At 38.0% G+C, this 17,900-nt stretch overlaps 1 protein-coding gene across 1 annotated transcript; it reads left to right on the forward strand.

Moving 5' to 3' along the window:
- Positions 1 to 1,948: 1,948 nt before the first annotated feature.
- On the forward strand, positions 1,949 to 16,243 carry kcnk5a (potassium channel, subfamily K, member 5a). Its single transcript, XM_038292751.1, has 5 exons — positions 1,949 to 2,444; positions 11,070 to 11,181; positions 12,903 to 13,069; positions 13,161 to 13,329; positions 13,458 to 16,243. The coding sequence occupies exons 1-5, from the start codon at positions 2,259 to 2,261 to the stop codon at positions 14,408 to 14,410; spliced, it is 1,587 nt and encodes a 528-aa protein (XP_038148679.1). The 5' UTR covers positions 1,949 to 2,258; the 3' UTR covers positions 14,411 to 16,243.
- Positions 16,244 to 17,900: the final 1,657 nt, after the last annotated feature.

Consider the following 17,900-nt stretch of genomic DNA (forward strand, 5'->3'; position numbering starts at 1 on the left):
TACATACAGGCTAGGTTTGTGCCAATGTTCTTTTTTTAAAATGAAAACAGGTCACAGATACTGATTTATGCCATAGAAACATAAGGCAAGAAGATGGGGAGGCATGTAGCAAAAAATAACAAATATGTAGCCAAAAAAAAGGCCCTGAAAACAGGCTGATGTAAAAGACAGTCTTTACAGTTAATACAGTCTTTTGAACAAAGACAAGCATTTTACCCTACTGCTATAAAATTTAGTAGAGTTAACATTAGATGTTAATTAACCAAGATAATAATGAACAATTTTCAATCAATACATCAAAATCAATAGACCGACATCACTAGATGGAGGTTCTATGCTCTAGAAAGTTACTTTTCAGCCTCTTAACAAAAATGAGAACACACACAGACACACCCACCCACACACACGCGATACCGACCTGTTGCGTACACAGACAGCAAGACGTGCCGTAGCAGATTCCATTTCACCTCAGTAATCAGTTTTCTCAGCGTATTTCAGGTTGCTACTAGTTACCAGACACTCAACTTGTTAGTTGGTGGTGGGGCTTAAAGAAAAGGCACGAGCGTCACCCAGTGTATGAGCGTCTTTTTCCCTTGAGGAGCTCCGCTCTGGAAGCCTATGAGAAATGCATAGACTGGGGGAAAATAGCCCCGCCTTCCCGCAGGCTGCAGCGGGATGTACTTGGAAAATTGTACCATAAAACCACATAGCGTTAATCTCACGTTAAAAAAATTATCGCCGTTAAAATGGCCTCGCGTTAACGCGTTAATAACGCGATAATTTTGACAGCACTAATAAAAACGGATAATTTCTAAGCACAGGTGAAGCTAAAACTAATGAAAGTTCTAAATAATTGTTAAAGTAAACTGTCAAGGCAAAATATTAAATTGTTCCAAGGTACAAATCAGTAGAGGTCTCATCTTTCATCCTATATGATCATTAGAAATTGATTACTTCTATTTCCTTGAACCCCAATTGGCCTCAGCAGATGGCCGCTCACACCGAGCCTGGTTCTGCTGGAGGTTTCTTCCTGTTAAAAAGGAGTTTTTCCTCTCCACTGTCGCTACAAGCATCCTTAGTGTGAGAGATTGCATTCCAGTCAATGAGTCGATGCAATCAACTGGTTTTCCTTAGATAGAAAACTTTGAATCAATTTGACTGGATGATCTGGTAAACTGTAAAATGCCTTGAGATGACATGCATTGTGAATTGGTGCTACATAAATAAACTGAATTGAAACTGAATTTAGTTACACTGCAAAAACAGATCTGAAAAAGTATTATTTTTTATGTTTTTCATATTTGCGTCTGCTAATTCCATCAATTTTGTTACGTGTGTTTTCAGTACAGGGGCCTTAAAAGGGGACAGGATTAGTTCTACAGGGGGCACAGGAACAGGTTGGCCCCTGTCTAGAACCGCCTCTGGAGGCGTGTCAAGTTTATTTCGGCTGCTACAAATGTAAAGAGCTACTCCTGCAAAAAAAGAAAAAAAAAAGAAAAGAAACATTATAGGAAAAGCGAATTGGTGTGGCATAACGGTTTAAATAATAGAAACTAATAATTTAAATAGTGATCATATTAAAGAAAGTGACTGATAAGAAAATAATAGTAAAGTAGGACTAAAAACAAAACCAATAATGTTTAGATAGAGGCCATATACTCCAGGTGAGTAAACATAATTTACATTAAAGTTCTCTCATTCCTGTATTATAATAATCAATATGGAGAAAAAAAGTTGATATTGTTGTATTTCTATCTAAACTGACCCTACCCTGATCATATCAACCCTGCTGATATCAGCGGTTCGGTGTTATGACGCGGCCCTCAGGTGTTTTCTTGTCTCTGGGAGTTGTGCACCTGTGTCCTAACTTTATGGCAGCAGTAGCAGCAGGAGTGTTTGCCCTCCCTCTGTTTGGGGCGGATCTCCGCCCCTCCAAACTCCGCTGCTCTCTACTTAGGTCGCAGTTGGCCGCTGTACGCGCACGTGGAAACATATACTGCAACAAGTGGATGAACTGGCCCGCGCGCTCACTCCAGCCTTTTTTAATATACGTTTCTTTCCTCTGTTACTGTGCGTCTCGAGCCCGATGCTGTCAGCTGCCGCGTGCTCCACTGTCTGCTACCAACTCTGTCGCAACGTAGAGGAACAAATTTACTTTAACTTTTTGCCTTCTAAGGATGAGCCTCGCGTAAAGTCGGCTTTTTGTTTCTTATCTACCATCTTCCTTTTGTTTTGCCCCCGCTCTCCTGCAAAGAAGTATGGTAGATAAAGGCCCCTTGCTCACTTCTGCCATCATCTTCTACCTCTCCATCGGGGCAGCAATCTTTCAGGTCCTCGAGGAGCCCAACTGGAAGCAGGCTGTGAAGCACTACAGAGAGGAAAAGGACAAAATACTTGAGGACTACCCATGCCTGACCAAAGGGGATTTGGACCGAATACTAGAGGTATGTTCAGATGTTGCTGCTTTCAGCTCACCAGTGCATGGTTGCAAAATGAATGGTTTTGCTCTCAAAGAGGGGGTGACACAGGATGAGTCTCAGCTGGTTAGGAAAGTTTTCACTGTCAACTAACAAAGCTGCTGAGTTATGAGATGGTGCAGCACTGAGGGTCAACACACCCTGCAAAGAGGCGCCTCAGGCCCTGGATTCTCTCCATAAAACCTACAGACGTTGTCTTATCTCTTTGTGGCAATATGATAAGTAATTTATGACATGCAGCTTGCAGCTAATTGATGCAAATTTTCTCCCTTTTTTCATGGTATCAGCAGCTGCAGAGTCCCAGTGGATGATTCATTCTTCTTTTTTCTATAGGAGGGCATGGGCTGTTGGCTACAGGAGAGGATTAGGGCCACTGAAAAAAAAGTTAACTGATTTTTACATTTTATTCCAGTATAATATGAGGAAAAAAAGTCAGAATTCCGACTTTAATCTGAGAATTCCGACTTTAATCTGAGAATTCCGACTTTAATCGGAGAATTCCGACTTTAATCGGAGAATTCCGACTTTAATCGGAGAATTCCAACTTTATTCTGAGAAGTCTGATTCGAAAAATTCCGACTTTAACCTGAGAAGTCTGACTTGAAGAATTCCGACTTTAATCTGAGAAGTCTGACTTGAAGAATTCCGACTTTAATCTGAGAAGTCTGACTTGAAGAATTCCGACTTTATTCTGAGAAGTCTGACTTGAAGAATTCCGACTTTATTCTGAGAAGTCTGATTCAAAGAATTCCGACTTTATTCTGAGAAGTCTGATTCGAGGAATTCCGACTTTATTCTGAGAAGTCTGATTCGAGGAATTCCGACTTTATTCTGAGAAGTCTGATTCGAGGAATTCCGACTTTATTCTGAGAAGTCTGATTCGAGGAATTCCGACTTTATTCTGAGAAGTCCGACTTGAACAATTCAGACTTTAATCTGAGAAGTCCGACTTGAACAATTCCGACTTTAATCTGAGAAGTCCGACTTGAACAATTCCGACTTTAATCTGAGAAGTCCGACTTGAACAATTCCGACTTTAATCTGAGAAGTCCGACTTGAACAATTCCGACTTTAATCTGAGAAGTCCGACTTGAACAATTCCGACTTTAATCTGAGAAGTCCGACTTGAACAATTCCGACTTTAATCTGAGAAGTCCGACTTGAACAATTCCGACTTTAATCTGAGAGGTCCGACTTGAACAATTCCGACTTTAATCTGAGAAGTCTGACTAGGGGTGTAAATAATAATCGATCCAACAGCTGATGATCCGTTGCATCGACACATCCGCAAAAGTATTGATTCATTTTTATTTTTTTTCCATTTGCTTTTGGACGTAATTCTTACTCCCGTGCTTCGCTGGCGCTAAACCTATTTTGCCCTCCTACCTTGCTTCTTTTAGCCACTACCCTCTTTCCACTTGCACACACACTCGTGTAAACACAGAGGTATTATTATTTTTCAGTGAATGAGGTTGTCATAGGCCCAGGTGGAGTTAAATTTTGCTACTTCTGTTATTTGCTGTTGTTTCTCAAATAAAATGCATAACGATATTACAGCTTTCATTGATTTATTTCAAATTTGAAACGTTGTCCAGCCTGTAGGGTAAAAAAACAAATTAACAAATTAATCGAATCGTATTATGGTGTATTCTTGAGTATCAGAAATAATCCAATCGTTGGGTCAGGAAATTGATACTGAATCGAATCGCCATGATGGGTGTGATTTACACTCCTAATTCCGACTTTAATCATAGAATTCTGACTTTAATCTCGGAATTCTGACTTTTTTTCTCTAAACTGGCTATTTTTTTTTTTTTTTTTTATCACCTTCTGCTCTTCCATTAATGAAATAGCATCATCTGGGACCCCTTGGGCATGTAAAAAGTCGCCTAATTCCATAATTTTCCACCAATGTGTCACTGGCCCCTTCCAAAAAACTCATATCTTTATCAGTGATGCTGAGTGCTCAAACATTTCTTCCTTCATGGTGCCCATCTACATTTAGATCCAAAATTCTGAGATTAAAGTCAGAATTCTGCACAAAAAAAATAGATTTTTTCCATATTAAACTGAAATATTTAAAAATCTGTTAACTTTTAAAAAACAATTTGTGGCCCTAATCCTCTTCTGTATTTGGGACACTGTAGTCATACAGCAAATAGTGAATGGACATAGAAAGTCAACAGTCATGTGATTCCTGCAGGCTTTTGCCTCATGACATTGTTTATCTTTGAAATTTTAGAGCTGTCCCACCTCCAAACTTTGCATACATGAGATGTTGGAGGGTGAAAAGAATTTCAAATTTCTAAAGCTGTTAGATGACCTCATTATCAGTTTTGACCGCAGCATCTTCATTCATATGTTTGCTCCCCCCCCCCCCCCCAACACACACACTTTCCAATCCCAGGGACATGCCTGAACCTGTGTCCCCCCCCCCCAGTGTCAGGGGGGATATATTATTTTCCCCCATACCCCTTCTGTCTTTTCCTCTTTGAGTGTTGGTAGGGGGACTGAAAAGGGATATGCCCATGAACCTCCCCCTCCCCTCTATTCACAGCAAATCTGCTCCTGAATGAAATTAGTGTTTTCTGGTTGGGAGGGGTTTCCAAACTTCCCAATTTTGGCATTCGGTTATGCAAGTCATCCAAAAGAAGGCGCAAATTAAAACACTTCCCGCTCATGCAGACGGAAAAAAAGACTTACCCTACCCATGTGTGCTTCTTCTCTACACACCGAGATCATATCAAGTTACATGTTAGGCATTTCCTAACTCTTTTCACAGCCGTGCAGATAGCAGTTGCTGTTTGACAAAACACCTGCTGCAAAAGGAGTCGGTTTAAGTAGCTTGGATAAAGTCTTGTAATTAAGCATAAGTTTAGATTTCCATCATGGAAACTCTGTGCACAGTTAAAAGCTTATACAAGCAGCTAAACGAGAAAGGCGACACTTGTAAAAGCCGGTCCTCACTGTTATATTAACAAGGAGTTTACTATTAACCACAGGCATCCTTGAAGTGGGCACAGTTCAGATTGGGTTTTATAGCCTGTTAGCATTGTTGCTTGAGAGGCATATTTAAAGTACAGCAAGGGTGGTGCTGGACAGTGACTTTATCTCTACAGCAGGGATTAAACCCTGACTATTGATCCTTAGGTCTCACATAAGCTGAAAAAACAAGCATAAGAGAAAGGATAAAGTTTACAGCCTCTGCAACCAGTAGGATGCTTGAATACACATTTGTCTGAATCGGCTGTAAGGCGATTGCTTGAGATGCATTTGATTAACTTAGTGCCATCTCTGTTGAGGCGGATAATTCATTTAAACCATTTTGCTGCAGAAGTCATTTTCTCACATGACTTGGGGATCACATTTGAACACTCAGCTATCACATTTTCTGCAGTAAAACATCCTATTGTTAAAAGACCAGGGGAATGGGCTGATGGGAATGAAGCGGCGCACTGTTTTCAGGAAGAACTTTTTTTGTCTTGTGACCTGGCTACTATCTGGAGTTTCTGATCTCAAACAGGAAAAGTCGTCCTTCCTCATTTGTAAAGTACAATGAAAGAAGATCTGTCCATTAATCTATTTATTTATTAAAGCTCTCTCAGAGGTGTGTTTTGAGTTTAATCTTTTCACTCTGCTTTTTAATTCCTAAGGATTTTAATTCCTTTGGATGTGATTACATTTAAAGTTTGATCAACTTAAAGTTTTAATTATCATAAAAGGGATTAATGAATCTGAACCAGTACTGTAATTTAAAGCAAATACTCTCTACTTAACAGATGATTGATTAGAAATTCTTTCACCATTAGCTTATTCTTCATATTATCAGATTTAAAAAAATCTAAAGTTGTTTTGGGTTTTTTTTTATTTATGGAGCAAGGCTGCGGTTTTTGTTAGTGTTGGAGCTCTGACTGGTGGATACACTCGGATGCTGTGTTTATAACTCAATTATAGGGATTAATTCATAATGACACAGAGACGCTTAAGTGAGTCTTTTGTTTGTAATTTTGTAAATCTTACAAACAGCTGCTGCTGTGTAGCTTTTGGAAGTGGAAAAATACCAAGCAACTGAAGTGGCACGCTCTGCAACCAGCTGTCATGATAACCGTTCTTTTGTTCTTTTTTTTTCTTTCTTTCTTTCCCAACTGGTTTTTTTTAAGTTATCAGAGGATGAGCTGACAGGAGGATATCAATCTGTGGATTCTTTTTTACTGTTATACTGTGAGAATCTTTTTCCAGCAAAATTAATCTGAGAGGATTGGATCTGTTTTCCAGGCTTTATTCTTTGTCGCTCATTTATGCGGTGGACGGCTATGTTAAAGTCGTAGGGAAATAATATTTAAATGTCAAATCATTCTGGCTTAAACATGTATACAAATGTATTCTTCATCTAATGATATTGTCCCAAAATTTTGAAAATTTCAATTAAAAAAAATCCTCTCTTAAAATCAGTTTTTTTACGTCAGCCTGAACACCTAAATTCGACCAATCATATGTCAACGGTCATCTGTCAATCTATTTTGTTCAGTCATAGCATCTTATTTCATATGTTGCAGCTAATATACGCAACGGTTGAAATAAAAATCATTTCCTTTGCCATTGAGTTCTGTCCCAGTGTTTACCGGGATGGACGTCTCTGTCTTCGGCAGGCGTAGAGATAACAGAACTGGCAGCGTTGCGAGGCAAGGGCTCAAACATGTACGGATGTAAGCCTTCTGCACCAAACTAAGCTTCTGCCGCCCTGGCGTCCTCTTCCACAACATTTTCGTCACCACTTTCCTCCTCTAAGTAAAAAATGGATGACGGAGGAGACTCATCCACGACCTCCGACACAAAAGTCTTCTCTTTCATGTTTCCGCTGTCCTTAGCGTTCCTTGACAGTGTCGTTTCTAAGTCACCAATTTAGTGCTACTTGGTCCCAATGGAATTTTCCATTGGGAATCTAGTAGCACTAAGTTGCTTACTGGTTAGCAAGATGCTTCTGACAAACCAGCCACAACAAAACTTGCTTGCGAACCTTGGCCACAACAATCCCGCTCCCTTGATAAACGACCAATCACATTCACTTTATTCACCTGTGTATATTTGGGCACCACTCAGGAGAATTCAGAAATGCAACCTTTGGAACAGCCGCTTCCCTCCTGAAAATCACTAGCAGACTTTAAAGCTGTGTTGGTCTTTCCTTCAGTTCTGGATTCTACGACTTGGACCTTGTTTCACAAAGCAGGTTTAGTGAAAACTAACTTTTTCTAAACCTAATATCTGGGAAACTCTTAAGTTTTCTGTTTCACAAAGAGAGTTTACTCAAACTCGGTTTTTATTACCATAGTAACATTCTCCCCAGAGCTAACCTGGTTGGGAGCAGGTTTTGTTCAGTAAACTTGTCTTTCCTCTCCACCCTACTTTGGGCTTATCATGTTGTTTTATTTCCTTAGTCAGGAGGTTTTTGTCGTAGTTTGGTGCAAACGATAAAATCCGTTTATTAGTTTTCAATTGATCCTGCTTACAAACCAACAGCGTTCCCTTTTCCCGTGTTTTTTTGTCTTCAGTGAAATACCTCTGGACATTTTGAGTCTGATGTAGTCAATAGTCACTGCTGCCACCCTCTGGTTTAGCGTGGAACTGCTTATTCCGACAAATATCCCCATCTTACAACGTTAGAGAATCTTTAAAAAAAAAAAATTCTATATCTATTACAATCTGGATCATCGCCAAAATTGAATAGATTGTTCCTTGGTTCCTCGAGGGACACATTTTCAAGTTATCCTATACACAGACAATCGCATACACAGACCCTCTTAAAAACCTAGCCTTCTTGGCGGAGGTAGCAACTCTGCCTCTGGCTGCCTGATAGATCAGATATCAGTTTCGGTAAAGACAAGGGATAAGATACGACTACAAATATTAAATTGCAATCTTCAAGTGCAATTTCCGATGGTGAAGTGAAATGACATTCTTCCTTGAGCCTAATAATCTTCATGAAATATAAGATCAGTGAAGCATTTAACATAATTTTAAGCCTTCGTAATAGCTCTTTTGAGCAGAAGGGAAAACTGGTATATTATAGACATGAGATTTTAGAATGTCTCAAGAAAATAATTTGGCCACATTCTTAAATCTGGGAGTTCTGGATCCCAATATTTGCAAACTCAACATGTTCTTTAACAGACAAGGCAGCAAAAGTTACTGTCATCGCCTGGCTCTGCCTCTGTCTAGCAGCCAAAATGATCCCCAGGCATGTCTTGTCTTGTCATAGAAGATACAATTTCACTTTAAAAAGCTTTTTACACCCGTTACCCCCTCTTATACTGAAAGTCTCTCATTTTCAGTCTGATGTCTTTCCTTAACGACTTCCACCTAAATGAGGGATTTCGTCAGCTATTCCTGTAAATGATGGTGCAATCACAAATAGAAAAAAGAATCTGATTATTATCTTTTTAACTGGCTGACAGTATATTGGGGCTGATGAGGCTGAAGTATAATTAATCTTGCTTGAAATTAGAGATGCACCAATCCTCTACCTTGTAGGTCTTCAACAGGGGGTCCAGAACCCCTAGGGGGTCCATAGAGATATGCAGTACCTCTATGGACCTCTCTGGGTCGTAAAAATGTTGGTTGATCAGTTGTTGTTTTTTTGTTTCCCCCCCCTGCAATTTTTTCTACTAATTGAAATGTCTTTAAATACAAATTAACATGAAATCAACACACTGTAGTTAACAGATAAATGGAGGCAGAAGATGTCTTTCAGTCATCAATGCACACATTCAGTGACACACAGGAGCTCTTTCAAGCTGGGCACCGTTTCATTTACAACACCTGTCCCATCAACTAGGAATCAGAATCAGAAATACAATTAGCTGGATCGGATATCGGTACTTTGCTAAATGCACTGGATCCAATCCAGTGCACTTTTCATGAAGCTGTTATTTATTTTACTGATTATGTGTTAATAATATAAAGTACATTTATATCTGTGTTAATTTACCTTTTTTCTTTTTAAAAATGTTTATGTCACTTCACTCATAATAAAGGGTTTATTCTTTCAACAGTTGAATCGGATCAGTGGTGGCGAGGCATCAGATTTGATTGGAGAAAAAAAAACTGAAAAGGGGCATCTCTACTTTAAATGCCTTTTTTTCTGTTTAACTAGTTCCTAATTATATAATTGAAAATGCTAAATATCAAAGATACTTAAAAAGCCAATATCATGAGAGAAATTTAACCCACAAAATGCCTAAAAAGCGAGTGATCAAGACCTTACAATGTAGGGAAATGTTGAAGCGGCACAGCTGTGTTGGCCTCTGATTAAACAGCAGGTTTCTTTTTTTTTTTTTGCTATTTACACAAAAGCTGGAACACTTTAAGGTCAGATGACATTAGATGGATCACGTTTATTCTAACTCTTTGTTTATATAATTTAACCCGCTTTGCACAGCTAAATTAGTCAGATTTGTCTTTGAACTTGTTGCTACACATTAAGCTAGTGTCCATTTATACCATGACGTGCAGATGTCACATTTTTACTGATTTTCAGTCTTAAAATTAGAACACAGAACCTCAACATAAATGCTTTATGTCGTATCAACAAATTTGCCCCCCCCCCCGTTTAGTAATTACAAAGCAGAGCTGTCACAGACCAGTTATTATTAAGGAACCAGCATGTTGGAACTTATGCAAATTTTGCTAATGTGTGCACATTTCCTCATCTGCCAGTTCACCAGGGTAATGCATTGTTCCAACACACATGGTCCCGTGTTTGCTTATTCCCATGGGGGGAGTTTCATATTTTGTTTTGGAAGCTCAAGGACGTCTATGGTCAAGAATGATTGATTAGGAGCTGTTTGCCTCAAACTGTGGTTGTGGATGTATGAAGTGGTGTTTTTAAGAGGTTCTCCTTCTCTTTTGTGACATCCATTATTTAGGATTGTGTGTTTAAGGATGCAGCACTTGTTTGATAAAATCTGCTGGTTAGCGCTTTAATGTCACAGTAAAGATATGGTAAATTTGATTCCATTCAAATTAGGCAGATTGGGTTTCTGCTGAAGTTCATGCTTTAATTACTTTTGGTTCATTGTCAAGGTTTAAGTTGATAAATAATCTGCAATAAATTTAAAGGTATAGAGTAGTATATTCTTTTTCCAGATGGATCGTCAAAGTGATCTTTCTAATTGTCAATCATTCTGGTGAGCTGTTTACGTAAGGCCGTCTTACTCGTCCCCATTTTCACTTACCGGTGGTGAGTCTGACATAGTGGGAAAAATTGCAAATCCTCTCTTGGAAAGTAAGCTTGGATGAGTGATGCAAACAACAACTTTTAAACCAAGTGTGCACAAGGTGTAATGGGCTCGTGCACCCTCTTCCACGCGTTTAATAGGTGTTAGCTTTCGGGAGCGGGTACAGGGTTGTGAATGAGCTTCTTTTTTTTTTTTTTTTTTTTGTAAAGAGGGCGAGTCTTTTCAAAAATTCTCGAAAATCCTCAACTGTACTTTTAAGAAATGGTCCATAGATTCTAATGAAATATATTTCTACAAAGTTATATTCCATTAACTTTTTTTATCATTATTTTAATATTTATATTTCTTTTGTCTGCAGGCAGTGTCTGATGCTGCAGGCCAAGGGGTGACCATAACTGGCACCAAGCCGTTCAACAATTGGAACTGGCCAAATGCCGTCATCTTTGCCGCCACAGTTATCACCACCATTGGTAGGTTTGATTATCAAGGCAACTTCTGAAGGCCTCTATTAATTAGAAAATATCTCCGCTTTTGGATATTCATTTGCACAAACATGCAAAAGTTTATGTAACTGTTTTATTGTTTTAAACTGGTATCTGGGTCAAAATTTTGTAGCTTACAATTAGGGCTGAAACAATGAATCATGATTATGACTATTGAAATAATCGTCAACTAGTTTAGTTATAGATTTGTCGTTAATTGGAGTGTAGACACTGAAATATGCATTTAGCTGACAAAGCAACCCACCTTGAGCAGCAACTATACAAATATGCCCATTTTGCATTTAAGATATGCTCTATACAGATCTACACAAGTGGAAAATGTTTAGTTTCTCTTGTATTATTTTTGTAGAGCCTTCTTTAAGGAACCTTTTGCTGATTATTAATCGATTGAACAAACAAATGTTCGACAGATTAATCAATTTGCAAAATAATCGTTAGTTGCAGCCCCACTTACAATCAGAGCATTTAACAGAATTATATAAGAGGGTGCAGTAGAAAAATCTTACTAAAACTTACATAAGCACAGTGAATGTTCAAAGGATTAATGCTATGTTAGCCTTATAATTCAAACAAAAATGGATACAACTTCATGAGCTGTATTTAATAGCGCTAAGATCTAGTAAATAAACTTAATTTGGATGTAATTCTTAAGGAAACACAAAAGGAATGGCACTGCCATCTGGAACTTGGTTTTTAGCTTTTTTTGAACAAATGTGGATGGGAAAATGATGACTCAAATCTTAAAAAGATGTAAATATCTTTAGAGTTTAAAATGAAATTCATATTTTTTTCTCTTCGAAACCCAATCAGTTAGGCCTGTTTTTCCGTAATTGAATTACTCTACAGGTAAACTAATTCAATTTTGGTCTATTGCCAAAAAATATTTACAAAACCATTTTTTTTATAATCAGTTAGTTGTAAGATATTTAAGAAAGTGATCATTCATTTAAAGGATTGTCTACAAACAAAAATGAATGCTAATACTTAAATATCTAAATAATTTATTCAGTTGTGGTATTTCTGGATACAACGCAGTCTTGGGTAGGGCTGCAACTAACCATTATTTTGCAAATCAAATAATTTGTCGATTATTTTTTCGGTTAATTGACTAATAATTGGATAGCTAAAGGTTCCTTAAAGAAGTTTTTTCATGAAATGAAACCAAGTGAAACTCAACTTTAGAAATAAAGCATAATGACAGATGAAATTTGTTTCTTTATCTTAAATGCAAAATGTTTTTGTATTTTGTTACAATTTTAGTATAATTGCTGCTCTAAGTTGTGGCAAAAATATGCCTTTGGGCTTCAGCCTATTCCTTTTTTCGGTTGTTGGGTGATGGATTTTTTTGTAAAAAATATTATTTTATTTTTAGTCTTTAAATGGAAATAAATTAGTCATTCATTAAAAAAAAAAAATTAAAAAGTTGGTCGCTCTGTCAGCTTAAGGCATGTTTTACAGTCTCTATACTCCATTTAATGATTGATCAATTACAAATTTAAAGAGAAAATTCTTTCAACAATTGATTACCTTCGATTTATCTGATTATTTCAGCCCTAAATTTGTGTTTTTAGTTCTTTAAAAGCAGGAATACCCTCTAAACAGGTGTATCTTTCTAGGTTTTCTACTGTCATACATCTGTGGAAGCTTCTGTTTGAAGTTAATGTGATTGCTTTTTGATTTTTCTAAAGGATATGGGAACATCGCCCCTAAAACCTCAACTGGCAGGGTGTTTTGCATTTTCTACGGACTCTTTGGAGTGCCACTATGTCTTACCTGGATTAGTGAACTGGGAAAGTTCTTTGGTGGCAGAGCGAAGCACCTGGGACAGTATCTAACCAGAAAGGGGTTTTCATTGGTGAGTTAAAGATAGATTTGAACCACCAACACAGCCCTACAGGAAGCATATATTTTCAACCTAAATGTGTTCTGTTTTTGTTTTTCTCCAGAGAAAAGCCCAGTTTACCTGCACAGCGATTTTTCTTCTCTGGGGTGTGCTGATCCATTTAGTCCTCCCACCTTTTGTGTTCATGTCTCAGGAGGGATGGACCTACATCGAAGGGTTGTACTTCTCATTTGTCACCTTGACCACAATCGGTTTTGGGGACTTGGTTGCAGGTAAGGATTTAAAACAATTTAATACATCAAAAACTGAATAAATCAGAGTTTCTACATAGTATAATAATGCATAGCTGTTTTTTAAGTCGTTCCATAAAGAAATTCTGAAGTATTCTTTATTTCTGCAGGTGTGGATCCAGAGAAAGTCTATCCAACTCTGTACCGTTACTTTGTGGAAGTATGGATCTATCTGGGGCTTGCCTGGCTGTCGTTGTTCTTCAACTGGAAAGTGCGGATGGTGATCGAGGCCCACAAGGCTTTGAAGAAACGGCGCAAGCTGCGAAAGCTGTCACTTGAGGAGATGCGCCACTACAAAGAAGCACACAAAGCTTCTCTCCGCTTGCCGCCCACTCCCAATGATGTGAACATCTTCAGCTTCCTGTCAAAGAAGAAGGAGGGCTACAATGACTTGATCAAGCAGATCGGCAACAAAAAGGAAGGTAGAGCCAATTGTGGCTCATGTGATTCAAACAAAAAGGCCAAAGATATGAATCGCTCCAAGAGTTGCAACGATGCTCCAGTGTTTAATGGTCACACCATCCTCAGCCTGGACCGGTCACCGCGCCAAAAGAGACGCTACAGTTTTAGTGACCGTGTCACTGTTGCCTTTTCGAAGTCTAAGAACTACCTGCTGGGCTCAGATAATGGTTTGCTGCTAACAGAAGATCAGGTGGAGGGCGATCCAGATCTAGAGCAAAATCGAATGTATGAAAACCAACTCGACAAGGATATAGACGCGGAAAGCAAGGCCACTGGAGACCATGGCGCGGGATGTCGAAGGACGTGGGACTCTAAAGATTACCATTCTTTAACCTTCCAGAACGCAAACATAACTTTTATCGATGAAGAAAACTTTCTTGGCAGTAACTTTGAGGAACTGGAAGACGACGATGCAGACGATGATGACTCAAAGGCAAAAATCTCCATCACAACGTGTGACGAAAACATCGAAACAAACTCCAAGGAGGACCAGAGCTCAGAATGCGATGGCTATGTTTTTACGACGGACTGTTCAGAGCACAGCCACTCCTATGAGAAGCTGGTGGAGGAATACACGAAGGAAGACAACACTGAATCTTGAGCCGTGAAAACCGGCCATCATGGTTGATAAAATCTATTCATCTAGTGTTGGCTGGAAGGATGAGTTTTTTTTGTCCAATGTGAAATGTTTGAGTGGCTATGAATCATCATAACATACTTTGAAGGACTGTAGAGCTGATAACTTTCAAATGGGGGATCAAACTCAACAAATAATGAACAAAAAAGCAGGAGATGTCGCCTCATTAATCAACATTATTTATGATTTTCTTTTTTTATACGGTTTGAGAAAGAGTCACAAGTGTCTACTGATGCATTCAAACAAGCAGTAGTTCATGAGTGATTTTTATTTCTGCTCATTGGCTGAAGTTGTATGTGGAAATTGGTTTGATTTTCCCATTGTTTAAACTATTTCTATCCACCATATTGGTGCTTTTAATGATATTTATTCAAATGAAGGACATTGTTGCATTTGTTCAGTTGCTTTGTGGGTTTCTGCGTCTGCCGTTGCACAATTTCAGTGAGATCAGGGTGTGTTAAAGTCCACTCCAGGGCAGACTTGCTTTTACAACCTGAGCCAAACCTTCGTCTTAAAGTGAAGGTGTGAAGGACAATTTTTTTTTTCTGTTTCTTTGGTATTTGATTTATTAGGTTAAGCTCTTGATATCTTATAGAAATTGGTATTTATATTATCACCAACCAAACTGTGATGTCTTCCATCTGAGCCCTTGCATCAAATGAGAGAGGAAATATATTTTAAAACGGCAAGGAAATGTAAGCTGAGTTGAGCCATTTGCTGATTTTACTTTACTCTTTTCTGCATCCTAGTTGACAGCGCTGCAGCCTATAATTCAGGGGCCTAAGTGGGAAAAAACTTTCACAGCAAAAACATTCTCATGTTCTGTCTCTAGCAGCCTTTGAAGTGATTGTGTTTGCCATGTCAATATTGGCCAAGAACCCGCCGGTAGCCACAAAGTGTTGGCCCTGGCCGGGACATGGCCCCGCTGCCCATGTTTGCCTTTGAGGGGCTCGCAGCAGCAAGAACGAATGAAGTGCCGCTCTTGACGGGTAGCGAAGGTTAACCTGTGGCAAATCGATAACCTCTTACGTATGTCCTTCGTATTGGTGCTCCCCACACGTTGCACAAAACGGAGATCTTCAAACTCCAATTTTCACATGTTTTTAAAAAACAAAACATAAAATGCACACAGATATTTTGCTAATTCGCGGCCTTTTGCACACAAAGTCTTGCACAAAGATTAAATATGGTGTTACTTGGAGTGGTAAAAGCAACAATCTCACAATGAATCTTTTCTTCTTTTTTTATTTTTTCATTCAAGCCAAAATTTTTTGAACAATGTGCTTTAAAGTGGTCCTATTTCAGGGTTTTGTTTTTCATTGAAACACATCAAATGCAAATTTTGACCAATATTACTGCCTTTATATGAATAGCCTTACGTCCACTGCATAGCAGGGGGTGCACAATAAGAAACATCCATTGAATGTACTCTGCAACAACTCACCAGTATGTATACCGTTTGGGTTTTTTTTACACTTATTGTGGCATTTATATTTCGTCTTTGGTAAATTTCATCACCTCTCCACATCTTGAACCTTTTTTTGTATTATATTTTGTAAGCAATCTCTTTTCACTTTTTTTTTTTTTTTTTGTTATAAACCAAGGTACTGCTTTGGATTGAATTTCTGAGAATATATCCAAGTTCAGATATGTTTTCTCTCCATTGTGTTAAACTCCATTGTAGTTTTTGTGTTATGTGTGTTTTTTTAAAATCTTTAAATTATTTGTATTTGTAAGTTTTGTACATAATTTTCAACAAAAATGTATATTTCTTGTAAAATAAAAATTCAACATTAATATTTTGTTCACGAAATGCTTCCTCTTAGCCTTAGAATGAACACAGTGTAGGACTTATTATTATTTTTCTTTTTTTTTTACAATTTTAGATTCCGATTGAACAATTTGGCAAATTTTGGTTTTTGTCAGTGACCAACAATAGAAAAAGGCAGTAACACTATTGGAGCAAATTGTCACAGCAGCTTCATCTGTGCTTGAAACTTGACATTTTGATGCAAAACATGCACACTTGGTATGCAGAAATGCAGGTTTATAGGTAGAAAGTCATCAATGTGTAAACCATATTACAAAACAGAAACGCAACCTTGGCGCACACCTTCAAATTCTACCTTCCTGCCATTTTTACAGCCCTTCTCAGGGTAATGTTTGATTAAAATCTTTCAGTCACAGCAAGACAGTCTGAAAACAAACCAGTGGTATAAAAGCAAGATGCATTATCACAAGCTAAAGTCTTGGCATTACAGGTTTGCATGCTTAAAGATCTCTTGATAATATTCTAAATTTAGTTATACCTAAACAAGCTGGTACATGTATTTTGCAGAAAAGTGAATACACTGTTTAAGGAAAATGGCATTGAGACCCAGTTTTGGAAATGTAGTCAAGATTTGGCCTCAGTGTTATTCATTTTACAGATTGACTGCACAGCATTTCCATGTGTAAAATTAACCCAACAAATGTGATTTTGGTAAACAGAAATGTCTCTATTAAATCATTCTAAAAACTTACCTCAGAGATTGATAGTTTTCGGTTCAGATTGGATGAGAAAACTCAAGAATCCATTTTCTATCAGCTAGACAGCATTTTAACTGAACAATGGGGGAAAAAAAAAAAACTTGAAAATCTAGCTCTAGCAATGCTTAATGAGCAGAGCACAATCTCTAAAACAAATGGGATATTAACATATCAAATATCTAGAATAACAAAAGCCTTTCTATCTCTAAGAAGTCAAAATGAAAGTTTGCTATTGTCTAATTCTGAATTCTAATAAACAGTTTGAATGGAAGAGAAAATAAAGTATAGACTCAAAGAACCACTCCCCATCCCCCCTTTGTGGTTTGCCTATCTCACCAGACAGCAGCGTTAAGAAAAGATTGGTGTGGTCCCTGAGGAGCCCCAGTTCCCTCATTTCATGAGAGGACCAGATAACCGTTTAGTCTTGGCACAACAGCTGGGAGGGAGGGAACTAAAGAAAGACGGATTACTGGAACTAACTAGATGAGGAATATAAAGGGGATCAGAACTTCAGAAGATCTGGGTTAGGTTGTGTATCCCTCCACAGTGGAGGAGACGTAATAAAACAAAGCATTCCCTTTCATAGTGTGACACAATTAGCAATCTGTTTAGATTTATGGTTGCATCGTGAGATTGATCCATTGAAAGTCTTGGTGTGGGTTGTTTCAAATTATTCTAGATTTTGTGACCAAAAACAATTTTTTGTTAATCCAAATAAAAGACTTAACAAAGTCATAAAACTCTTTTGTTTTGAGATCTTGGAGGAAAACAGACATGAATACATTTTTTTCTCCAAGCTTTAGTTTCACAAACCCTTTGGATTACCCTGCAAATGGGACACTTCTGTTTACTAAAGCTCAAAGCTGTGTGTTCTTTGTTGAAAAAAAATTCCATTTTATTTAATATTATTTGGTAAAAGATTTCA

The sequence above is a fragment of the Cyprinodon tularosa genome, unplaced genomic scaffold (genome assembly GCF_016077235.1).
Source record: "Cyprinodon tularosa strain WSP-4 unplaced genomic scaffold, ASM1607723v1 ctg316, whole genome shotgun sequence".
In the NCBI taxonomy this organism is placed as follows: Eukaryota; Metazoa; Chordata; class Actinopteri; order Cyprinodontiformes; family Cyprinodontidae; genus Cyprinodon; species Cyprinodon tularosa.

Excerpts from the sequence above, each read along its gene's own strand:
- kcnk5a (XM_038292751.1), top strand. The coding sequence starts at position 2,259 with ATGGTAGATAAAGGCCCCTTGCTCACTTCTGCCATCATCTTCTACCTC. Across the intron at positions 11,182-12,902 it reads CACAGTTATCACCACCATTG|GATATGGGAACATCGCCCCT; the intron begins GTAGGTTTGATT and ends ATTTTTCTAAAG. Across the intron at positions 13,070-13,160 it reads CCAGAAAGGGGTTTTCATTG|AGAAAAGCCCAGTTTACCTG; the intron begins GTGAGTTAAAGA and ends GTTTTTCTCCAG.